Source organism: Antechinus flavipes, chromosome 1 (assembly GCF_016432865.1).
Source record: "Antechinus flavipes isolate AdamAnt ecotype Samford, QLD, Australia chromosome 1, AdamAnt_v2, whole genome shotgun sequence".
In the NCBI taxonomy this organism is placed as follows: domain Eukaryota; kingdom Metazoa; phylum Chordata; class Mammalia; order Dasyuromorphia; family Dasyuridae; genus Antechinus; species Antechinus flavipes.
Genome location: NC_067398.1, coordinates 381,286,701 through 381,312,785, shown reverse-complemented (window position 1 = coordinate 381,312,785; position 26,085 = coordinate 381,286,701). Strand labels below are relative to the sequence as shown.

General features: G+C 36.9%; 2 protein-coding genes across 10 annotated transcripts in view; one reads left to right on the top strand and one right to left on the bottom strand.

The window, feature by feature from the left end:
• TRIP13 (thyroid hormone receptor interactor 13) overlaps nt 1–1,426 on the bottom strand; it is a 33,201-nt gene extending 31,775 nt beyond the window's left edge. The window contains exon 1 of the mRNA XM_051969799.1: nt 1,115–1,426. Coding sequence (XP_051825759.1) covers nt 1,115–1,206 — 92 coding nt within the window. The 5' untranslated portion in view covers nt 1,207–1,426. The remainder of the gene's footprint in view (nt 1–1,114) is intronic.
• Nucleotides 1,427–1,641: 215 nt separating this feature from the next.
• BRD9 (bromodomain containing 9) overlaps nt 1,642–26,085 on the top strand; it is a 49,645-nt gene continuing 25,201 nt past the window's right edge. For 3 of the 9 annotated variants that reach the window (XM_051969793.1, XM_051969790.1, XM_051969789.1), the window contains exons 1-12: nt 1,642–1,807; nt 5,915–6,135; nt 7,053–7,185; nt 13,403–13,463; nt 14,839–14,983; nt 17,058–17,168; nt 17,914–18,089; nt 20,297–20,434; nt 21,116–21,248; nt 21,941–22,016; nt 23,270–23,365; nt 25,884–26,016. In XM_051969793.1, the coding sequence (XP_051825753.1) occupies nt 1,756–1,807; nt 5,915–6,135; nt 7,053–7,185; nt 13,403–13,463; nt 14,839–14,983; nt 17,058–17,168; nt 17,914–18,089; nt 20,297–20,434; nt 21,116–21,248; nt 21,941–22,016; nt 23,270–23,365; nt 25,884–26,016 (1,475 nt within the window). In that variant the 5' untranslated portion in view covers nt 1,642–1,755. The remainder of the gene's footprint in view (nt 1,808–5,914; nt 6,136–7,052; nt 7,186–13,402; nt 13,464–14,838; nt 14,984–17,057; nt 17,169–17,913; nt 18,090–20,296; nt 20,435–21,115; nt 21,249–21,940; nt 22,017–23,269; nt 23,366–25,883; nt 26,017–26,085) is intronic. The other 6 variants (XM_051969796.1, XM_051969794.1, XM_051969792.1 and 3 more) reach the window with 5 other exon arrangements.

Sequence of the window (26,085 nt, the reverse complement as noted above, 5' to 3'; positions counted from 1 at the left end):
AGATTCCACTCTTAGGCATTTACTCCAAGGTAGTCAAAAGTATGAAGAAAAGCATCATATCCACCAAAATATCTATAGTAGCATTTTCAGAGGAACAAAGTTGGGGTCCTTGAGTTGAGGAATGACTAAACAAATTGTGGAATATTGCAACCCCCATAAGAACAAGGGAAGAATGGGAAGAACTGAAAAGATACAAAGGGTAGTAAGCAGAATCAAGAAAATATTACACAAAAGATTTATCTGAAGCAAAAGGGGATCTGAGAGAGGATCTAATTCAATACCTGCCTTTTACACATGAGGAAATTTGAGGCCCAGGAAGACTGAGTGATTTGCCCAAGATTTCAATGTACTATTAAAGTTGGCCTCTGAACAGAAATTTCCTCTAATTCCAGAGTCAGTGCTCTTTCTAGTATTGCCTCTGGAATACAACCAGTACAGTCTAAATGTAAACAGCATTAATAGTCAATTAATAAACATTTATTAAGCACCTATTAGGTGCAAGCATTGTGGCATTGTGCTAAAATTGAAATAAAACAGTCACTGACCTCAGGGAGGTTACAATCTAACAAAGGAAAACTGAATACTGTATAAATATAATGTGCCAATATAGTGACCAAACATGGATTCTGAAGAAAATATATGAGAATGCAGCCTCTGTTTTGCAAAGAGAGTAGTATCTACAGATGTTCACTGGCCTACAATGTCAGATCCTATTTGGTATATTATTGGTCTCTGCAAAATACAACATATTAGGAAATAAAGATGACGTAGGGAAAAAAGATATTAGGTGATATATTATTCCTCTTTGCAGAAAATACATTAAGAAAAAAAATTATTGTTAATAGAAAACATTAATTGATGTTTTGTTGTTCACTGCAAAAAAAAGATGTTAGGAAATAAAGGAGATGTAGTAAGAAAAGACATTTGTATTGTATTATTGTATTCTGAAAAAATATATTAAAATATATTAATTAACCCTAAAAGCAAATTAGGAAATAAAATGATGCAGAAAAAAGTTTTAAAAAAGTGTACTGAAATTGAGATGCTCAGCTGGAGGTAGGAGGAGCGGGCTAAGCAGCAGGTATGGGGGGGCTTCATGGGGCGGGGCTCTGACCTGTTGCAGCGCAGATGCACCTCCACGTTGATCACGGGTAACTCCGACACGCAAGGAAGCGCCTGCTTCAGGTCCCCGACTGCCTCGTCCATCCCGCCGCCTCTGGGGGAGGAACCCGGGGAAAGAAAAGCGGGCGGGCTCTGTTCAACCCACCGGCGCAAGACTGCCCAGCCAGGCCTGATCGGACCTCGCGCTGCCCAGCTCCGCCTCGCGCCCAGCCGCGCCTCGCGCCGTTCCCCCAGTCCCGAGCCTCGAGCCCCGAGAACTAAGTGAGCCCACTCTCACCGTCCGCCCCAAGCAGCTCGAATCTGCCGCCAGCGACAGCTTGATCCCGCGACCCGGAACTACTAGCGTCGTGCCCGCCTCCCAACCCCGCGGGAGGAGGGGTCACTTCCGGTCCTCGCCCAGCGGAGCCTGGGCTTTCCCCCTCCCTGCCTCTCTCCCAATCCCCGCGGCGCGGAGGGAGCCCGAGGGGCGGAGAAAAGAGCCAAAGAGCCGGAGGAGGAGGTGGGGGGCAGGCGGGCAGGGAGGAAGGCCGCCTGGGGGGGAATCGGCGCCGCCACCTTCTCCTTGCCTCTCCCGGGTGCTGCGGGGGGCCGCGGGGGGCGCCTGAGCCCCCCGCCCGCGGCGGCCTCCCCGCCATGGGAAAGAAGCACAAGAAGCACAAGACCGAGTGGCGATCGTCGTACAACGGTGAGAGCGGGCTGGGGCCGTGATGCGGGAAGGGGCGCAGAGTGGGGGAGAGATGGGTCAAGGGGGGGGTTGTCCTGGGATGGGGCGGCCGGCGTTCTTTCGGCGCGCTCGCCACAATGCCGGCTTTGTGACGACATAGGGGCCCGGGATTCCAGAACCCCCGGGGGAGGGGCGGCCCGAGCGGGCTCCCCTAGCCTCGGGCGCCGCTGGAGGACTCCCCCACCCCTCACTGAGCACGTGACCTTGTTTGGAGGAGGTGCTTGCCCCGGGGGGGCGGCCCCCAGAGGCAGGGGGAAAACGAGTAAGCCAGGGGAAGAAAGTACGGGGTGTTTTGGCGGTCGTTTCCACTGAGAACAGGAATGGACCCTTGGCCTCCATCCAAGCCAGCTCCTACCTTTACAGATAAGGACACTGAGGCCCGGTGAGGGGGAAGTGACTTGTCCAAGGTCACTCTGGTAGTAAGTTTTCTCAGCACTTCAATGTTTATTGATTATTGATTGATTCATTAAATCTTAAGTTCCTTGAAGGCAGAGACTAACTTTTGCGGTTTTGCTTAGCACAGTAGACTAGCACTTAGAAGTTTAATAAATATTTGTTGTATTGAATTGAATTTTAATACATTGTGCCAGTGCTTGTAGAGTATTTCTGTAAGCATCTTTCTCTTAAAATAGTGTCATCTCTAAGTAACTCTGTTAGGTAGCATTTGCCTGTACCTTATTAGATGGAATAGGTGGCATCGTTCATAGTCTAAGTGGTACTGGTTGGTATTGCTCATATTCTGCTAGGTAGCATTCATTGCTTCTGACTACACTTGCTTTTGATCAGAGAATAATTTTTCGGGCTACTCCTAAATTCTGAAGGTTATTGCTGCTGCATTTGAAAGACTGAGAACTGGGCTCCAGGGATTCATTGATTTAGTATTTTACTCTTGCCTTCCATTTGTTGAGAAGGTCTTTTACAAAAGCTCACTCTTATGGTTTAGTTGTTGCTTGTGGCTTTGACAATTAAACTGTTCCACATGGTAGTCAATCAGGAATCTCGAGTCACCACAGAGAAGGGAGAATTTCTTGATTTCTTAGGAATCGAGGAACGTGTTTTACTGTGTATTTTAGCCACTGCTCTGTTTTGTGGCAGTGAAATGCCTCTAGACCAAGACTTTTTAAACTCTTCCCACTGGCAACCCCTTTTTGCCCAGGAAATTTTTGCATGACTCCAGGTGTATATAGTTCTACAAAATGGGGATGCAAATCAAACATTTACTGAAAATAAATCATAATTTTGTGACTCCCACGTTCATTTAGGAGATCCCATATGGGGTCGCCAGTCACAGTTGAAGAAGCTGAGTTCTAGATCATAACAAAATATGTCCTATTTCCTTTTACATCATATTCCACCTACTTGGACTTACTACCCCCTTTTGGTTTTTCTTTATAATCAAAGAATGAAATATACAATGCCTTTGTTAAAATAAACAAAAAACTTGTAGAGGTTAAGTGACTTGTAGTAGTATTTCTTGCATCTACTTTCTTTCTGTTCAAGCGGCCCTTGAGAGCTCTGAGGCTTTCTCTCTCCATTCTTAGTTATTTTCCTGGATTTGCTCTGACTTGGAGCTAAACCAAGTAGAAAGACATGGTTTTGCAGACTTTATGAATATCTTTATTTATTTCTTGTTTTCTTTAAATGGAGAAGAAATTTGTGTTCTTTAGCATCTAGGGAGACCCCAATGATTTTAAATGATAGGCATCGGAGGCATAGAGGTAAGATGTATCTTAGAAGTCATTTTAACTAGCCTCTTTATTTTATGTAATTATAACCGTATTTATAGAAAAGAATTGTATACCTTATCTCTCAACTAATTTTATTATATACAACATTATTGATTTGTATATCGTAAGAATTCACATATAGTTAATATCTCCGTATTGATGATTTCTTTAGAGCAAAATTGTAGTTATTTTCTCAGGTTGAACTCTGCTGACAGACCAAGAGGAAGGAAAAAAAATATTACTGTAATCCTGGCTCTGCTAAATTTGGTTATTAAAGACTGTACAGCTAATGAAAACTGGTTGTTTCTCCTTCCCTTCAACACACCTAGATTCTTTTAATAATTAATATTCTAAATTAGGACTTCTTAAAACTTTTTCACTTATGACTCCTTTTTATCCAAGAAATTTTTATGCCATTCTGGGTATATATATAGGTATATAAAATAGGTATACAAGTCAAACATTTACCGATGATCATAGGTTTTTGACCCCCCATGTTGTTACCTTATACAGGGTTGTGATCCATAGTTTAAGAAGCTGAGTTCTAAACAAACTGACTTGTTCTTCCCCCATATGACATTCTATTTCTTTTTTCTTTTTTTTTTTTGCAAAGATATCCCCTCTGCTTAGAATGCTTTGCTTATCTTTGCTTTTTGGACCCCCACTTTCCTCAGGGTTCATTTCAAATGCTATCTCCTGTAAGACTTTTTCCGAGTCTCTCTAATCAATTGTGTTCTTCTGACTCTCCCCAACTTTTTACTTATTTTACATAGATTTTGTATTGATAGGCATGTTTGTTTTCTTCCCAAAAGTATATAAGCTATTTGAGGGGCCCTATTTAGTTTATCTCTGAGTCACCATTGTCTAACACTATATTGTACCTAATAGGCACTTAATAAGTTTGTTGAATTGAATTTTTATCATATTCTGTCAAAAATCTTTTCCCTGTAACTTTGCTGCATCGTATCTAATTCTGCCTTTGATAGCTAACTTAAAATATGTTTCATGTCTTCCACATTGCAATCTTTGTGTCCCATAGAATTCCCCAGACCAAAAATCTTAACTCTGGCCCCTGTGACCTTGAATAAGGCATTTAGGCTCTCTGATCTTAGTCATTTTATCTACAGAATAATGTCTAAGTTCATTTGTCAAGTGGTGTCTAAGGTTTCTTTCACCTTTAAATGTTATGTTCCATGTTTCTTCAGTTGAGATCAATTCTTTATTCTAAGTCTTCTCACTTTTCTTGCCACTCATAACTCTACTATGCTCCAACTTATTAGTGACCCCTTTGGGTCACTATTAGTATATTAGTTTGGCCTAACTTGCAATAGCTCTGTGGACTGCTTTATTCTACTCCTGAGTTTTTAAAGTTGCATTCAACTATAAATCTCCAAAGGCCTTTTCTTGTTAATCAAACCTTCCTCATTTCTATCTTTTTTGTAATATTTTTTGAATCCAGGTATAGGATACTTATTTTGATACTTAATTTAACCAGGTTAATGTTCATTGATTAATTTTTAGCTCAGTATTCTAGCCTGTCAAAAGTCTCTTTGAAACATGATTCTATAATCAAGGGAGTTCTATGCATTCTTCCAGCTTTGTATCATTTGCAGATTTGATAAGCTTGCCTTCTTTTTCTTTGGCAAATTGTTAAACAAATCAAATCAAATAATCACTCTGTGGAACCCATTGGTGATCTCCCTCCATGTAATGTAAATCATTTAATCACTGAGTCTTTGGCTCTCCTCAACTTTTTTGTCTCCTAAACTAGATGTGTTGATAGCAGATTTCCCCTACATTATCTTATATTTTCCCTTTATTTTGTTTAACCATCATTTCTTGCTTTCATAAACTCTCCCGACCCCAGTAGAGATGATCACTTGCTTTTATACTATAGGTTCTGGAGCCCAGCATTGTTCCTTCTGTGCTTCATCATGTCAGTGTGCTCGGTTTGGTCTAGTCCTGCACTTTTAGCCCCTCTTTGGGTCATTGCCTAGTTATCTGCCTTTATGCCAGTCATTCCAGATTGGTGGCATCTTTGGTGGTGCAAGGAGCACATGCTGTGAGGAGGAAGGCAGATAAGACTGATGAATGCTAGTGCCCTAACAAGCCTTGCCATTTCAAGCTGGGCCTAGCCACCACACCCTCCCTTCCACTTCACCCCATCTCTAGCCTGTGAGAAGTGTGGAGTAGAGAGCTATCAGAATGTGGAAGGGAGAGGAGATAGCTGCCATCCTAGAAAGGTAGGAAAGAGTTTGTCAGCTAGACAGTACTTCTCTAAATAAAATCTTTGTTATGAATTTTTAAATTATTTCTGTAAAGAGAATTTATTTTGTTTTAGATTATGTAGACAAGCCCTTGGAGAAGCCATTGAAACTAGTCCTTAAAGTTGGAGGAAGTGAAGTTACTGAGCTCTCGGGATCAGGCCACGATTCTAGTTATTATGACGACAGATCAGATCATGAGCGAGAACGTCATAAAGAAAAGAAAAAGAAAAAGAAAAAGAAATCTGAGAAAGAAAAAGAAAAGCACCTTGATGATGAGGAAAGAAGGAAAAGAAAGGTAAGGAATGCCTGCATATGCAATGATAACACTGTCTTTTCAACATCTGGAAATGTCATTTCTCCCTCCATTTTCATCAGAATTTTTTCTTCCCCAAAAATATTTTCATAGAAACTTTTTTTTTTTAACTAGCTACTTCAGCAAGATGTCTTGGCATCATAGAGTTAGAACTAGAATTGATCTCAAGAATTGATCTGACTTAACCCCTTATAGATGAGAAAACTGATTCTCAGCAAGAAGAAGAAGATTGTGTCCAAGATCATATAAGCAATAAATGGCAGAGCTAGTCATCTCATCCAGCTCCTCTAGTTCCACATTCTTCACTGTATCGTTAAATTATCTCTCTATAATATAGTTTTCTCCAGAGGAAATTCTGTTCTTCATATTAGATAAAAGTACTTGCTTTTATCATTTGTGATGCCAAATTAAGTTTCCTCAGAAAGAGTGATATACACTGTTGAGTTTCTGGATTAAGAGTTACATAACTTGGGATCTACTTCAAGTTCATACAGTAGAAACAAAAAATATTTTGTATTTATTGTTTTTCTATATTAAATGCTCAGTGAGATGATCTAGTATTTAATTTAGAAACTGCCACTAAAAAGAGAGCTTCAAAGTCCTACATGTTTATCAACACCTCAAAAAAGTAAACATTTACTGAGTTTTGGGCTCCCAGTATATTTTGAAAATTTGAGGCTTTCTTGACTTAGCATCACACTTACAATAATTGCTGGTATTGAGAATAAAGAGAGACATTGAGACTAGTTAAAGAAATGGATTTCTCTTACCAGAATATTTTTTCCTCCCCCAACTGATGAAATCATGTCCCTCAAATTTTACCAATCCCGGCTCAGCTATTTGAGGTTAATTATTCTTAAACCTCACTATTACAATTAGTCCTTCCCTTTACTTTTTAGGAGGAGAAGAAGAGGAAGCGAGAAAAGGAGCATTGTGACACTGAGGGAGAGACTGATGACTTTGATCCAGGAAAGAAAGTGGAAGTTGAACCACCTCCAGATAGACCAATCAGAGCATGCCGAACTCAACCAGGTAAGAAAGAAAGATTGTATTTCCTTTCATTATCAAAAATACTTCTCAGAAGAAATTTTTCTGGTACTCGTTATTTTCAACTTAGCTTTGACAGTGATCCAAAATGAAGAGAGAAGAAAAAAATTCCCCAGATTCCTTTTTCTCATAATTTTCTGGTCAGGAGATTTTACCTAAATCTGACTAACAGTAGAGTTCTTGCAATCTTGTCCCTCTTTCCAGAAGGGAGAACATTTGTAATTGATTTTTTTTAAAAAATCACTAGCCTTTCCTGTCCCGGTCAAAACTTTTTTCATAAAAAGGAATGAAGTATATTTTTTGAAATGAAATGACCTTTCAAAGTCACCTGTGGAATTTATAAAATATGTTTGAAAGGAAAAGCTGTACACAAAATAGACATTTGAAATTTCATATACCTTCCCTTTTTTCTGCCCTACTTAGTTATGGAAATTTTATTATATTTGACATTTATTAACAAAATAATAAGTATTAATAAATCCAGTCAATAAGTATTTAAGATCCTATTGTATGCCAAGCCTTATCTTGGTTCCTCTCTTCCTTCTATACTATTTCACTTGGTAATTTTGGCTTCCATAGTCTCAATTAGCATCTCTATCTTGTTGATTCTCATATTTACTTATTCAGACCTAATCTCTCCTAATCTTCACATTTCACATTTATAACTGCATAGACATCTTAAATTGGATGTTCCATAGACATCTTAAACTTAAATTTTGAATTCATTTTCTTTCCCTTCATACCCACTTCCTTTCCAAACTTCCCTGTTACTGTCTAGGGCACCATCATCTTCTCTATCCCCCAGGTTTGTAATCTAAATGTCATGCTCAGTTGCTTATTCTCCCATACCTATAATCAAGCTGTTGCAAAATTCTGTCAATTTTATCTTTGCGTTATCCCCTTCTCTGCCCTGCCACCACTCTAGTTGGGCCCTTAGCATCTCATCCCTTACTATTGCAATAGCCTCTTTATTGGTGGTGTCCCTGTTGCCACCCATATGTCAAATTAATCTTCCTAAAGTGATGATCTGACTATATCACCTTCCCTCGACTAAAACCCCCATTTAGTAAACTCCAGTGTCTCCCTGTTACCTTGGCATTCAAAACCCTTCATAATCTAATTTTTTACCTTTCCAATTTTTTTACACCTTCTCTCCACTCCTTCTACTCTTAATTTGCTCTGTGATCCAGTGATATTCACCTTCTTGCTGATCCACACAGAAAATAACATTTCCAGACATCAGGCATTTTTCCTGGTTCTTCTTGGAATTCTTTTTCTCCTCACCTCTGCTTCCTGGCTTTCTTTTAGTCCCAGTTAAAAGGAAGTCAGGGAAACCTGAAAACTGAGATGAGGAAGGAGAGAATTCCAGGCTTAAGAAACAACCAGTTAATGCATTTGCATTAACAAATGCAAAGCCAAAAGTAATGAGTCCATGTTTTAGACATATTAAATTTGAAAACGTCTTTAGTACATCCATTTGTAAATATTCCAGTAGGTAAAAACCAATAGGACTTGGTTTATGTAGACCTTATAGTCAAAGAACTTATCTAAAGCACGAATATAATAGTAATATACAAATATATTCGAAGTTATATATTATTTACTTTGAGTTAACCAAAAGTGTCATTTGAGGTGTTAAGGGAAAGAAAGTCACCAGCTGTAGGAGGTGGTAAGTTTTCTTGGAATAGATTACCTTTCAGATGGACTTGAATAAGGGAGCAATTTTCCCCTCAAATTATCTTAGATTTATTATCCATGTCATATTATTCCTCATAATTCCCATATACCTTAAAGTCCTTGAGGTTAGGGACCATTTTTTATTTTCTTTTTGTAGCCTCTGCATCTTGCACAGTCTTACACATAGTAGGCATTTAATCATTGTTGAAAAGTTGGAAAGGATTATATTCCACATGGAGAAAACTGCAAAAAAGGCACAGAGCCTTGAGATTATAAAACATCAGTAGGATTTGGGGAAGGTGTTTAGTTTGGCTTTTATTTTGAATGTGTGGAAGGATGTAATCTAGCTTTAGGCTGCAAAATTAGGGCAGTTAAAGGATGTATAAGAACTTGAATGACAAGAATAGATGTTCAGATTTTACTGAAGAGGAAAAAGGGAGCCGCTGAAGAGTATTAAAAAGAATATTGACATGGCTACTTCCATATGAAAAATTATTCTAGCAGGAGGAGTATGAAGAATGAGACTAGAAAGCAATGATAGTGGAAGGAGGAATTACCTGTTAAAGGCTATTTCAGAATTCCAGGTAATTTTTAATAAGGTCTTGCCTCTGGAATCATGGTAGCAACAATAGAAATAGAGATTTGGAAAGACATAATCATAGACTAGTGTCCAATGTAAATTGAAAGGAAAGGATAGATGAGAGAAATATTGAAGAGGTAGACACAGTAGGACTTGGCAGCTAATTAGATGTAAGTATGAGGAAGGAAAAAGTCAAAAATTTAATTCACCAAACATTCGTTAAGTATATACTATGTTTGTAGTGCTGAAAATACAAAAATACAAATGAAATTGTTCTTTCAGGATCATTTTACTAGATGAATATAACATGGACACAAGTAAGTATATACAAAGTAATATAAAACAATTTCAGAAAAAGTTTTGGGTAGAATGTGAGAGCTGATTCATGAAATTTAAGCCAGGGATTTCAGAAGCAGAACAGCACAGAATTTCACGTATAGGGAATGCCTGGTTTCATTTTGGAATGGAGAATTTATGAAGGGGAATAATGTGATGAAATAAGTCTATAAAGGTAAATGGGAACCATATAAGGTTTATCCTAAAGACAGGGGAGCCACTAAAGATTTTGGTAGAGAATCTTTTTAAAAATTATATTTCCTTTCATTATCAAAAATATTTCTCAGAAGACATTTTTCTGGTACTCGTTATTTTCAACTTAGCTTTGACAGTGACCCAAAATGAAGAGAGAAGAAAAAAATTCCCCAGATTCCTTTTTCTCATAATTTTCTTTTCAGTAGATTTTACTTAAACCTGACTAAAAGTAGAGTTCTTGCGATCTTGTCCCTCTTTCCAGAAGGGAGAACATTTGTGATTAATTTTAAAAAGAAGCAGTCAGATGGGAGAAAGGGATTACAATTGGGGAGAATACAGGCTTTTTAACCCAACAGCCTTCTGTCCAGCAGTGTCCAGTGCGAGCAGTTCCAATGTAATCGCCAGGTGATGTGGAGAAATCTAGAAAGTGGTGAGTGAAAGGGACTAGATAGGTTAACTGCTTGGGAAAGAGGGTTTGCTTGTATCTCGCCAGATGGAGAAGGAATCAGATGGGTGCCAGCAAGCACCTGGAGAGAGACAGAAAAAGAAAAACCTGGAAACAAAGGAAGAAGACCTAAGAAACATCTGACACTGAAAGAGCATGATTAATAATGAGATTGTTACAGAACTTCAAAAGCAGCAGGAATCATTGGATTTCCTAAGATAAAAAGTTGTTTATAAGATTGTTGCAGAACTTCAAAACCAGCAGGAATCATTGGATTCCCTGAGACATGATAAGACTGATACAGGATTTCAAAGTCTACGGGAATCATTGGATTCCTTGGGATGAAAAATTGTTGATAAGACTGTTGCAGAACTTCAAAGCTTGCAGGAGTCATTGGATTCTCAGACACTTGAAGTAATGGACAATAGATTGGTTTTGAACTATTTCTAGGATTTATGGACATGTATAATTCCTCATGTTGATTCATGTTGTTTGTTTGTAATACCTCCAATGTTGATGGATTTATGTATACCTGTTTCAGACCTTTTTAGAAACCTGCTAATCTGATTTGATTCTCCACTTTCCTTTGGTTTTCATCTCCCTGAGATATCAGGGAGGGTGTGGTCACCTCCTGTTTTTTGGTGTTTTCACCCCTTTTTTGAGCAGTCAGGGAAGGTGTTATCACCTCCTTGAGAAGCCAGGGAGGATGTGACTACCCTATGTTCTAAAACAAAAGAAAGTAGGAGATGTTATAGGCCAGAACTCTGTACTTAAAACAAGGATTCTTACAAGATGCTAATTCAGTGGAATTGATGAAACAATGGTTATCTAGTTTAGAATGGTGCTTAATAGTTCTCTAAGTTCAGTATGATTGATTTAATCTTACAACAAATAATGGTTTTCTAGTGATATAATGATTGGTTTACACTCAGTGTAAAGCATACAAGCTGGGAGGGAGAGACAGATTCATAGCATCTTTGTGGTAGCTGGAGGCTGAAGCACAAACCGTTGGTTTCCAACTCACTTCATCTCACACCACAGTGGTGGCCTATCTAGCATTTTCTCCACTGAAACCAAGTCCGCTCTGAAGGTCATGAAAAAAGCTAGCTGAGCACTAGGCGAAGGATACAATAAAGACTTTTGGACTTCAACACCTGGTTATTCTTGTGGTGATTAACCTGCTGAAATGAAGGCTGCTCCCAAGACCCCCAGGAAAACCAAACAAAACATTACAAGTCCCCACAGTACTCTCTCTGGGTACAAATGGATCTCCCATTTCAAGTCTATTGGAACTGGCCTGAATCACCTCATTGTTGAAAAGAGCCACACCCATCAGAATTGATCATCATCAAAATCTTGTTGCTGTGTACAATGTTTTCTTGGTTTTACTCACTTCCCTTAGCATCAGTTCATGTAAGTTTCTCCAGGCTTTTCTAAAATCATCCTAGTATGGATTTTAGTGATCCTATAATCAGTCATAAGTTGGAAGTATGAGAGAGAAAATAGCCAGCATTATACAAGGTGGCAAAAGAAATTCTTTTTTCATGAAAAAATAAGTTTAAAATCAGGACCAGCAGATTAAAAGGATATATATTTTTTTCCCAATAAATCAGTGACTTGATGATCATTGTTTGGAATGTGAGGAGTATATTGAGAGTGAAAGGGAATTTGTATATCAGAAATTCCAAAGGGCACATTAGAAGGAAGATAGGTATCAGGGGAATGAAATTTGTCTAGGCTGCCATCAGTTTCTGATATTAAGGAGATCCAGAGAAAAGCTTGTAGAATAAAATTAATTAGAATGTTGACTTCATGGTCATGTGCTAATTCCATCATCCTAGTGGTGCCATTTTGCTTGATTGCGATGGTTATCTAGGTTATCATAACCAACTAGAGATGGTCAGGAGCCTCTGAGCTACAGTTCGGGATTGTAAAGTTAACTGATTAAGACTAAACCAAACTTGACTTTTTTGACCCCAAAACCTGCACCAGTTTTTTAATTCCCTTTTGGTGGATTACTTGGGAGTAGTGACACCAGTCTTAAAATATAACTTCATTTTTAAGCATTCTTCCCTACTTCTCCTTTTCTTTTCCCCAAATCCTGTCAGTTCTACTTCTCTGCTCATTTCCTTTTCATTCCACCTGCTTGGACTATTATCAGAATCTCCTGTTTCAATTCTTTTGTTTATTATGTACCATGTTATTTTCTAAGAATAAAAATATAATATAATTTCTGTGGTCAAGGAGTTTACATTTTATTAGAGTCGAGGGGATATAACATGTACAAGGTTTAGTAAATGAGTGAAAATTTGAGGAGGGAAAGCAATATTTATAGTCTCTTCTCTCTCCATTCCCTCCTTCAAGTTTAAGGAAGTCCTCTTCCTTATCTAATCTCATCATTTCTCTGCTGGAAAACCTACATTGACTTCTGCTAATTATAAGCATTTCCTTCAAAACATTCTACTAACTCCTTTGACTAAACCTTCCACAAACATTAATCAGTTTTCACTGTGTAAGATTTCCTACTCTTTCCTTTAAAAAACATACACGTGCACACGACAACCTAGCCAAACTCGTTTGGCTGTTTCTCAGGATAAGAATACTACTATATTTAAAGTTTTTATAAATCATTTTCTTAGAGTACATATTTCTATGCAGCAATTAAACTTTTCTCAGTGCTAGTAGTTTGAATTTTTTTTTTTTAACAAAATAGAGAGAAATTCTTTGGATCTTATAGATTTGGGTTGTAATTTAGCAGAAGATTTATGTCAAAATACATTGCAAAGGAAGCTCCTGTACATTATAAATCATGTTAATGCTCATTTAATGAGTCTTTAAAATTCATTAGAGCTCAGACTTCATTTAAATTCAAGTGAGTTGATGTTCACAAATTGAGAGTGTATTGTGAAGTGACACCAAAGTTGTCTGGACTAACTACATTTAACTCTGCTTTTTTTTTACATTGGCAGCTGAAAACGAGAGTACCCCTATCCAGCAACTGCTAGAACATTTTCTTCGCCAACTCCAGAGGTAAATCCTGCATTTGTAGAAATAGCCAGTATCCAAAGGCTTAGAGGATTTTATGCCCTCTCAGTATTGATTCTTCTACTTTTGCATTTTATACACAGGTCATTTCAAACCAACTTTCCACTCTTGAGGGAGAGGGGAGGAAATTACTTTTACTATCATTTTGATTACTTTAATAATGAAACTCCTTGGATGTGAACCCAAGTAAAACCTACTTTTACTGAATATTGTCTTAGTGAGATCCCATTCTACTTTACTCCAAAGTATAAGGATAATTTTAAACTCACTTTTACTTTCTAATTCAAACCAGAGTTTTTCCACATATTGCAATTTGAATTCTTCCCCCTCTTTTAATGAGATGTCCCTAAGTATAGCATGCACATGTGTTTATGTTTCTTTGTGTGTGTGTGTGTGTGTATACACATATATACATACATGTATATATGTATGTGTGTGTGTATATATGTATATATGTATGTATGTACGTATATTAGATAAGCATTAGACTTTGGGGCATAACTAAATGTTTTCTAGCTTTGAATTGAGATCCTAAGGAAATACCTGCATACCCAAGGCCATGTTACTTATTTACTTGGAAACTAATCCCTTCATCCTCCCTCACATGAGGAAGAGGAAGAAAAGAGTGTGTACAGCTTCTGCTTGGGCATCTTTCAAGTGCCAATCCTTGTCAAGACTTCTTGATTACCTTACATATACTGAGAGTGAGTCTGAACATTTAGGCATTGTTTTTTAGAGAGTGCCATGGGAATTAGTTGACAATTTATTTTCTGCCAACAAGCATTTATTAAGTGTCCACTGTGTTCTGGTCAGTTTTTTAGTAAACATTTTTTAAGTGCCTCCTATATGCCAGACACTATGCTAAGTTCTGGGGCCACAAATGCAAATGAAAGCACAGTCCACTGTAATGGGGGAAAACCACACACAAAAAGAAGTTGTAAAATGGGGTAGGAGGAAAGTATTCCCCTCACAGGACCATGATGGAATTTTTCAAAGACATCCAAAAGCAGTGTGACTGGTAGAAACTGAGAAAAGAAATATTCTAGGCAGTGTGTTAAGTACTGGGAATCCAAAGATAGAAGTGAAACATCTCCTGCCATTAAGGAGTTTGAAGTTTAACATTTCAGGAATAAAAAGTAGTGAAATATTTATACTGATTGGAACATTCATAGTGTCCTTACCATAGAAGATAAAAGTTTTGGTTCGTTTCTTTCTTAAAATCTAATTGTTATACATGAAACTTCCATTTTGGCCAACACAGTTGCCTAATACAGTTCTGTATTTTAAAGTATTTTGCCTAATTTACAAACAGGGACTTGGGATTCCCTGGTGAAATTACAGGTGTGTTCTTCATTTTTAGGAAAGATCCTCATGGGTTTTTTGCTTTTCCTGTCACGGATGCAATTGCTCCTGGATACTCCATGATAATAAAGCATCCCATGGACTTTGGTACAATGAAAGACAAAATTGTAGCTAACGAGTACAAATCAGTCACAGAGTTTAAGGTAAATTGTTTTGGCAACTGAATGTGTTATTCTAAAGCACTATCCTTTTTCATCTTTTTCTGGTTAAGAAACTTGAGTCATTCTGTCAAGTTTACCAGTTGAGAGAATTCATTATTTCACTTTTACTATTTCCTGGCTACTAAACTTTCCAGTCTTTACTCAAGTTGGAAGTTGATTTTTATAATATGCCTTAGAGATTATCAAGCTTTTTACATTTGTTACTGCTTTTATTGTCCAGCAGCTCAAGTTTATAGGAATTAGAAATATTGACACACCTATTCATGTAGTGGAAATAGCCTGATGAATTTTATCTTTAGATTTCTGACTTGTCTTCTCACTCTTGGACTTCTGGTGTTAAATATTAATGAGGGGCAAAAGAATCTTGGTCTGCCAGCTAAAATGCAGACCAACCCCTTTGTGAGTGTTGGGTGCTGAAAAAAACTGTTGCTTTAAGGTAAATAACAAGACTGGTTCAAGGTGGTGATTGTATAACAGGCAGTCTTTATAAAACATAAGAATACCACACTTGGAGGCAGGAAGCCCAATTTAGAATACTGGCTTGGTGATCTTGGCCAAGTCACTCATCTCCTTTTCAGTTTTTCCACCTGTAATCTAATATAATCATACTTCAACTATCTACCATCTATATTTGTGGAGGCCCACATACAAATAATACATGTAAATGTGAGCTGTTATTGTCTGGGCCCACATAAGAAACAACATTGTAAGAAACAAGTTTTCTTAGATGAGCTTGTACAATTAACTGGATGCATCTTTTCTGGTTATAATTAAAGGTTTTGAATATAGGTTGACAGTTGCTTTTTTAGATGAGGAACCAAAAAAGTATAATTTTCTTTGGTTTTAGACATGATCACATAGCAGACTACAATGGTAGTGTTTTGAAAGCCTCTAATCCATTTTGTGGATTAGTTAACATTTTAGAGATTAATTTTTCTCATTTGTTATTAAACTTAGAGCTTTTAATGGGCCTTTTTTCTTACTATTAATTATTTTAGTTTTATGTGATTTAATTTTTGAAAGTTGTATCTAAGTGTATCTTCTAGAAAAGATGCATATTATTTACTCTCTTTTTTAATGAAAAGATTGGAATGATTGTCAACTCATGTTGGAGTTGGGATTCGAATTCAGATCTTCTAACTCCTTTCCCTTTCCTCTTTATACTAAATCATGCTTGGTATGCTAGGAATAGGGACATGATGTAATATTTGGGTTCTGCCAAGAGTCAGTCACAGTTAATTCCATGCTGCTCTGTGTGAGGCAGGATTTTAGATAGAGGACTTGCCTTGAAATCAGAAAGATCTGGATTCAGGTTCTTTATCAGATACGTTCTAGGTGTGTTGTCATGGGCAAGTCAGTTAATACTGAGTATCTCAGTCAACTCTCTAAGAACTGATGAATTGATGCTCTGGATCAGTGTAGGAAATTTCTAAATCAGGCAGTTTCCACGTCTCAAAAAGAACGTTATAGTAATATTAGACAGTTTGCTCATTAATATTACTTAAAAAGAATATACCTGGACAGGATTGTCTGAATCCAGTAGAATCATGGAATCTCAAAGTCAAAAGTGACCTTCGGCTAGTTTAACTCCTCAGAGTGGTGATTTGTTTAAATACCAGTGATAAAGAACTCATTACTACACTGGACAGAATTTCTAAATGTTTTCTTTTTTCTTTTTGAAGGTTAGGTTCTTTATTATAAGCAAGTAATTTTAGCATTTCCAGTTTTTATACTTAGCAGCTACTTGACTAATTGTCCTATAATGAAAATTAAGAATTGTTTAAAAAGGAATTGCCACTTTTCATTACAGAATTTATTTGTTCTATTCAGAAAAGAGTTAGGCACTGGGAAAAAGCTAGCTACTTTTACTGTTGTATTTCTCTTTTTAAAAAAAGTTTTAGGAAAAAATGCCTCTGAAAATAGATTTTAGCAGATAGTTGAAATATTGCCTGACAACCATCCATTATCCTTGCAAAGTGGGGTATCTAGAACTGTGGTTAGTTGCTATTTTGTGGCCTTTCAAACTTGAAATCTTTCTGTGTTTTGTATTTTTCAGGCAGATTTCAAACTGATGTGTGATAATGCAATGACTTACAACAGGCCAGACACTGTGTACTACAAATTAGCCAAGAAGATACTCCACACAGGCTTTAAGATGATGAGCAAAGTAAGGAATCTATTAAAAACAAAGAGCCAGAAAAAGCACAGACTCTTTTTAAAATTTATATGTAGAAGGAAAAATTCTCAATCATAGTGATTAACATTATTCCATCCATCTATCACCTCTTATAATTCCAGTGATCGCTTCTGCAGTGTAGAATTAGCCTCATGGCTGTCACTATCAGGCCCTTCCCTCCAAACACTTTTTTTTCTTCTTTACACACCAGCTTTTGATCAAGCTGGGATATTTTACTGGGAGGAGGGGGAAGGAGGGGGGGAGAAGAGGGGGAAGTCGAAATTTACAGTTGATGATTTCAAGCATGGAAGTAATTCATGTTGGATTTCAATCACCTCCTCTGGGCCTTTAGTTTATGGGCCTGCCAAAATACCCAGCAGGCTTCAGGCTCCTTTGACATTCTTGGAGCTCTAACTCCACTGTACCAGCCTGCAGTGTAAAAACCACGTTGCATGCATACGACATCATTTACTTGCGACTGATTAACATGTCAGGTAAGATGAGGTATCTGTTCTTTTTTTATTTTCTTATTTTATTTCTTCGGAAGCACTTTAGGCAGTATGCTAAACAATTTGGTGCCATGATACCATGATCAAATCATGCTGCATCGCCATGGAACATTAGCCATTAGGAATGAAGTAAGGGCCATGGCCATTCCCATCCCATCCCATTATCATAGCGCCTTGGCTATGCGGGAAAGGTAAAGTCCCTGCCGCTCTGTCCTTTCTGATTCTAGGAACGGCTGTTAGCTTTGAAGCGCAGCATGTCGTTTATGCAGGACATGGATTTTTCTCAGCAGGCAGCTCTTTTGGGCAATGAAGACACAGCTGTTGAGGAACCTGTCCCTGAAGTTGTTCCTGTCCAAGTAGAAACAACCAAGAAATCCAAAAAGCCAAGTAAAGAAGTTATTAGGTAAAGGTTTTGATGAAAATGTATGCAACTGCTTGCTGAAGTTTGGTGCTCATAAGTAAAATAACAAATCAGTGTTAGTGTTATGAGTAAAGTAGTAGAAGCAAAGTTTTTTCTACAGTAATATTTTCCAAAGAAGTTATGTGCATACTCATTTAAGGTTTTATGGCGAAGAGCAGTAGACTGAGAATTCTTAGACCTTAGTTTTAGGCTTATCTTGATTTGCAATTCACAGGGTATCTTTGGCTAAGCCATTTGGCCACCTCTACTGGATGATGTGAATGTTATTTGCCAGGTTCTTTGAGCTCCTCTGAAGAAATGCATATCAACATATAACATTATTATTTGTTATACAGGTAAAATTCCAACATAGACAAGATCTCTAAGTAACAAAAAATTTTCAACTACCTGATTATTCATTTCAGATGCACTTAATTCAACCAAATACTGGCACAACAAAGGATTTGAAAATTCCCTTCAAATTTGTCTTAATTTGATCTGTGTTAGAAATAAATGGTATTATTGCCTTGTAATCCTTAGTACTAATAAGTCTGATTTCTTCACTGTTTTGTGTTCTTCCTCAGGAACTCTTCTTGAAGAGATAAAAGATTAAGTCATTGATTAACATAATGCACCAAAGTTTGATCTGAAATAAACATCTTTGCACATGCTTGGCTAGATGTTGTCAGTCCCCAACACACATGCCAGATGGGCCACACAGGGCTTTTCATTTGGCATGTTGGTCTGAACTAAAGCTGTTTACTGTTGCCTGCTGTCACTGTCATCCTAGCATTCCCACAGGTCTCCTGATTAGAGCACAGGGTATGGCTGACGGGCATAATTCTGAAAGCTGAGCTGCTGCTGATCCTTCTGCCCCCTGCTCTACCTTCATGTGTACAAAGGATAGTATGTGTGCCGATGATAGCCCCATCATCAACTCTTAGTTTATTAGCACATGTTAAGTGGACATTCTAAAAATTGTACATTTTAGGAACTTTCTTCTTCAACCTTCTTTCAGGCTGGCCCAGTGGCTTTCTGATTCTCCAAATTTTCCTGGCCCCCCCCTCTCCTGCCTGCTTTCTCTAGCCTTGTCAGCCTTTTTTGTTTGCTTTCTCTGTCTTTTCACTCTCCAAGCCTAAATGAGCATTCAGCTAGTTGGCCACATGTGGTTAATGGAGGAGAAGAGGTCAGGGGGAGTGATGACCTCTTCCCTCCCTCCCCATCTCCCATGATTTTTTCTTTTAGCAGCGTTAAGCAACCTGGTCTCCACTGATGTCAGCACCAATAATAATAGCAATTTAGTCAATTCTTTCTCTTTTCTTTTTATGCCTGAAGATTGCTTAAGTCAGCTCTCTGCCTCACTTCCTTCATAGCCATACAGTATCTTATGGGATCAAGAGAGACAAAAGTCATCAATGCTTAAATGGGTTGGTTAACACACTGACCTCCCCCTGCCTCTCAGTTATTCCTTACAATAAAGGGGATAATTGAGAAGTAACACTTTCTTGGTACCAACACTGCCTATAAATGTCCATTGTATGGTTCCACAGTGGTCTTAAGTATGTTCCACAGGGCACAAGAAACATGTTTATTATAGCAGTTTACCAAACTGGATTCTTTAATTCTCAAAAAATAACAACTTAATTGATCATTTCAGACTGCTATACGCCTTCAGTACATATCCATTGTCATTTTTAATATCTCCTAATCTTATTAGGAGTATTTTAAGTAAAATAGTGTGTATTGTAGCTATTACTCTATAGCAATCTATGCCTGAAAATATGTAATCTTATTTATCTAGGTCAGTTGTCCATTAAACCATTAATACCCACTTGTTGACCTCATTAAATATGTTATATATCCTCTGAAAATATCAGCTGCTTTTCAGTGCTTTTCTCTTTCTGCCTAATGGTGGATTGAAACAGGCATAAGGAGAACAGTACGGGGAATAGCTTTCATCTTTAAAAATCTAGTTGCATTGTTTTGTGTGAGCTTGCTAGCAGTAGATTAGTGGAGAAGACATTTGAGGGCTACCATTTTAGTTAATTCATATTAATGGTATGGGTATATAGGTGTTCTTATTGATAAATGCATTTAGATATGTTTGTACATATATGCACCCATATAAAATGCAATTGTCCTTATACACTCAATCTGTTTTTCTGCCTCCATAATAATCTTTTTGTCATACTTCTCTCATATAATCATAGAGCTGAAAGGGACCTTGAGAGACCATCTAGCCCAGCCCCATTCCTCCAGGCAGGACTGTATTCAAACCATCCCAGAAAGATACCTGCCCACCATTTTCTTAAAAATCTCCAGAGAAGGAGACTCCACAGCCTCCCTTGGTAATGCATTCCAATGTCTCACAACTCTTCTAGTCAAGAAGTTCTTCCTACTATGTAACCTAAGTTCCTCTTGCTGCAGTTTAAGTCCATTCCACTTGGGTTTTTTCTCCTTTGGTGGAAGCAGAGATAAGGTGCTCCCCACCACTCAAACAGTGACCCATCTTCTACTTGAAGACTGTTAGACAGTCCCCTGTGAGCCTATAAGACTAGCCTTTCTTCTGAGGGGCTTTTGCTTAAATTGTTAATTTGTGTTTGTCACTTCTCTGCATTAGTGCTTTCAATGGCTCTAAAATGTTTGTGGCTTTTTATCACCCAATGTGTGTTTGTTATGTTCTCATGTGTATTGATTGAGGTGGTGTACTTAGGAGGCCTCAGTTATTTCTCACTTTTATAATCAGCATTTTGCTTTGTTTTTGTTATGATAACTTCAGAGAATGCATGAAAAGTCAATAAATTTTGAAAATGTGATTTGGAACATTCTGAGTAAATATAGTTCATGTTTCCAAATAAAAGTTGATGTTAGGACCTGTTTGTAGCCAAAGTGTAGTGGGGAGGTGGAAGTTGGGGGAAGAAGGGTGAAATTATTTTATATCTTAATGCTTATCACCAAGGTGCCATGGTATGAGGTATGTTTGTTGTGTGATCTAAAAGTTATTTCATGGGATTTTCTCTGTATTTTAGCTGCATATTTGAGCCAGAAGGAAATGCCTGCAGCTTGACAGACAGCACAGCGGAAGAACACGTATTAGCCTTGGTAGAACATGCTGCTGATGAAGCCCGGGACAGGATTAACAGATACCTGCCAAACAGCAAGGTGGAACACCCTGTCATTTTGGATACAGAAGGGATAGCTTGGATTTTTTTACTTTCTAAGGGTACCTTAATTAATCCTCTGGTTAGAAGTGGTACAATAAGGAATGTATTGATTCATGATTCTATTAAAAGGCGGTCCTGGATTCCTCAGAAACTGAGACTAATTGTTTGCTGATTACATTATCTAGATAGCTAATGGGTCTTAAATGTTTTGGCTTCTGTTCATACTTGAGAGCTGTTTGAAATTTTGCCTTCTCTGGTTCCTGCATAAGAGGGTGTTTGCTTTTAGAAGAGATAAGAAATTCATAATATCCAGTGAAAAGAGTTTATTTCATTCTGATCTTATAGCTCTCCATTGGCAACCTTGTTCTCATTGGCACTAGGACATCTCAAGATAAATTATTTGTATATATGTGAAATTTGAAGCTTTTATTTTTAGGCTCCTTGGTTACATGAATAGAAAGATAGGAATTTTTTTTTCCCTCAGATCAATAAATACTTGTCTTTCTTTTTGTGTCTTAATAGTAATTTTCAATTTATTAGTGAAATCACCTCTTGCAATTCATGCAAAGTCAATTGGTGTTTTATCTATCTTTATTATCTTTCTTAATATTCTCAGCACTTAGCACAGTGCCTGGCACATAATAGTGCTTGTTGATTGGTTAATTGATTGTTCAATCTACCTCTTTACAGATGGGCTACTTAAAAAAGAATGGAGATGGGGCTTTACTGTACAGTGTGGTCAACCTGTCGGATCCTGAGGCAGAAGGTAAATCTTTTACTACTTCAGCACTAAATCTCATCAGTTATATGTGCAGTCTCCTTTTCTCTTTCCCTGTATAAGCATAATCCTCATCTGACTAGTGAGCATTCATTATTGATTTGCTATACATTTTATTTCTAGTTTTTTGAATAAGATCTTTTATTTCATTAGTATCAGCAACTCTCACAACTTTTTAGTATCAGAAATTGCTGGAAATGCTGGTGTTCCATGATTTGTTCAGGGTCACACTGTTTAAATGAATCAGAAGCAACTCTTCTATCTGGCATGCTACACTAACTCTTATCAATATGTAGCAAATTTATTTGTTTGTTTTTAAGTTTAATTATTTTGCACATAGCAAATTTGTAGCAAGAAGAGCCGCATTATGCTTAGGTCATGTAGAGGTAATAGAAGTCAGAAGATCATAGATTCAGTGACAGAATAGACCAAAAAAAGTCATTGATGTTTAACCCCCTATAGTTCCCACCTAAAGGAATAGTTTGAGTGGTTAAATGATGGGCCTGAGCTCGTCAGGCTATAGAAGCAGAGGAAAGATTAGACTCTCTGGGGCAGCCTCAGAGCCTTACTAGAAATAGGAGGAATGAAACCTTAGCCATTGTTAGATCCTTATGTATTATATATAATTATGTGTGATCGCTTAGCCAAGAAAAAGAAGCCATCTTTAGGGAAAGGGGTTATTTAAAGTTCAAGAAAGCTTCCAGGTCTTGGCACATCCAGTAAGGTTAAAAATTAGTTAAGCCAAAAAGAGAATTGAAGATACATTGTGCAAAAAATTAAAGGTATAAGAAGATCATTGGTATATATAGAATCATAATTTGAATTAGAAGATAGAACAAAGTTAGGATTTTTCAATTTAGAGGATTAAGAAAGAGCTCTGATTAATGAACATGTACACACATGATCAACACGGGCTTGTTCATCAAATCCTAGGTATTAGACATTAAACTCCTCCTTGGGAACTTTGGAGAGCTTCACACAGATAAAGTAAAAAGAAGTGCTTTTGCAATAGATAGCAAACATCAGCATTTGTATCCCAAACTGTTTGCATGCTGAATGTTGAACATAATCAGTAATACATATTTTATCAGCGTTGAAGTATGTCTTCGTATGCTTCTTTGGGGAGGGATTATTTTTTAGTTATTACAAAATCTGTCACATAATATTGCAGTAAATTTTTTTAAAAGGAGGTTTAATATGCTAAGTTAAGTCAGAATCATTTTTTGGTCAAAACTTTATAGATGAAGAAACTCACCCAGTGGATTTGAGTTCCCTCTCAAGCAAATTGCTCCCTGGTTTTACTACTTTAGGATTCAAAGATGAAAGAAGAAACAAAGGTAAATATGTAATTAAACATTAAAGTAAATTTAAGCAATTTATGAATTTCCCCCCAAGACTTTGCTTTTTAATTTCTTTTCTCTCAAATGATTCATTTGTCATTGCTTCTGAAAGTGAATTTTAAAACCAATAAGAGAAATGAGGTAAAGATGATAATTATGGCATTAAGAGTTAAATTCTTATGAGGCAAAATCAGGGTTACTTGTGTTTGGAATAAGTTAATCAAATATTTGCAGTTTACTATTATTGTATAGTTACCCATTTTTCTCCTTCATGTGCCTTCTTCCTTTCTTGAGTTTGAGGGGAAAAAATCAAAGGTGTTTTGGGTTTTTTTAATCTCTATCTCCTAATTTCCTCCTAGCTATCTGTTGCTATCTGTAGTAGTGCTCCTGATCCTTGGAAATTATGATTGTGTGTAATGACTATAGCACTTTCAGTATAACAAGTTTATAGTAGTGTTTATTCATTTGAGGATGTTCATTGTGCCTGAAGTATTTTAGGATGGAATGTCACATGGTTAAAATACATACTATTATTCAATTTGTTTTAAGAACATCTTTTTGCATGCTTTCTTTATCGAATTGATTTCTTGGAAATCACATTTAAAGTGTGGGGTTATTTGGGAGGGAAGTTTGGTTTTGGGTTTAGTTTTTTTTTTTTTTTTTTTTTTGAGATTAGATTGAAATAAGGGCATAGATAATTTTAAAAGTATGGTGTTCTTTGGTAGTTTTTCTACTAGAAGGAAAATATTGGAGTGGGGGGAAATCTGTGGGAGTCTCCTTTTCAGTATTTTTTGTTTTTCTTTGATTTTGGTCCAACCTACTACAGTTGCATTGGTGTGGAGAACTCCTGGTGAGAAAACTCACTCTACCTGTAGAGATGAAATAAAGCAATGCCAGTTCCCTTTGACATGGGAGCACAGATTTAGAATTAGAGGCCCTTAAGAAGACATTTAATCTAGTCTCCTCATTTTAAAGATGAGCAAACTAAAACTCAGAGAGAAGTCATATTCCTAAAATAGAAGAGATTTAAGATTGTTCTACTTATTAGGAGTTTGGGTGTCTCATCTGTGTATTTTACTAAAACATTTTAGTGTCTTAGTGTACTAAAAGTACATTCCTATTGTTTTTCATCCTTTTTTTCCCCTCACTCCATTCTCATTGTCATCATCCTATTGCAGGTTGTTATTATCTCAGCATCTAAGTTTTCATAATAGTTTATTATATAGTTTCCCCACATCTACTTTCTTTCCATAGTCTTCATCTTGATCTGCATATTTCCACAGTTCTGTTCATATCACCCTCGTAGAACCTTTTAGTAACCTCCTTTTGCATCTCAGATTACATCCAAATTCCCAAATCTGGTACTCTAGACCTGGCTTTCCTGTTCTGACTGTCTTACCTTTACCTCCTCTTGCTTTGCTTGGTTTGCATGCATGTCTTGTGCTCTTTCATTGTACATATTCATTCAACTTCTTGTCCCAGATTCCCCTCCCCTCTTTCTCCCTATTAAAATTAACCTATCCTTTAGGGTAATACTTAACTATATGTTATATTGTAAAGGACACTGATCAGAATTGAGTTCCATTTCCAGTTCTAGAATTTTTAACTTGTATCTTTTAATCAGCTCATTTAACTTCTCAGTTTTGCTTTCCCTATATTATGCTTTATTGGATGTGATCCTCTCTGAACTCTAGAGTTATTTTTTTCCTTATGGGATCTAGAATCAAAAGGAACCTTAGAGATCACCCATTGTTTGTATTAAAGTTTTTAAATTCTTACATAAATTCATTTGATCTTCATAACAACCCTCTGAGATATGTCAGATAGGTGGTCTTATCTCCATTTTATAGATGAAAAGCTCATTGTGTAAAGTGATTTACCTATAGTCACACAGATGAGCCAGGATTCAAAAACAGGGCTTCTGATTGTATATCTCTTTCCAGTATAATTGTTTGGACAAGTAGATCATCTATGCTAAATCATAAGTCTAGTTTTCCTATTTCTGTACTACATTGTGAGCACTTTGAAGATTTAGGGAATAGTTCTTACTTTTTTTGTTTCCCTTCAGCAATCCCTGAGCAAATAAGTGATCAGTTAATTCTGTTTGAATATAAGAATGGGTATGGTTTTACAATTTTCTTTGAAATTCTAATTAATCCAAATGACCCCATAATTTGCAAATAAATAAAATTAATAAATATTTTTTTTTAAGTTTCATAGCTTACAATGGAAAAAAATAATGTTTTCTGGTAGAGTGACAGAAACTCCATTATTTTTCTTCTCCTAACCTGCCGTGTAACTAAGAAAAAGTAAAACTAGATATACTTTTTAAGGGCTAATCTATCTCATTATTTTGAGGTAACATAGCAATTTTAATATAACTTTGAACCCAGAAAATTATGTAAAAATATTTGATTAAACAGAAAGACGAAAAAAAGAAGTTTACTCTTTGTCTTAGATGGAATTCACTCTAAAACTAATATTGCATCTTTTCTTTTTCCTGACTTCCTTTTAGTCACATTTCTTACAAGTTCAGGTACTTCACTTTCAATGCAAAATAATTCAGTATTTAGTGACCTGAAATCAGATGAAATGGAACTCTTATATTCAGCCTATGGAGATGAGACTGGAATACAGTGTGCCTTAAGGTGAGTATTGGCTATTGCTACAGGATCACTTAATATCTAAACAATGGATTGGTTTACTTCCCTATAATG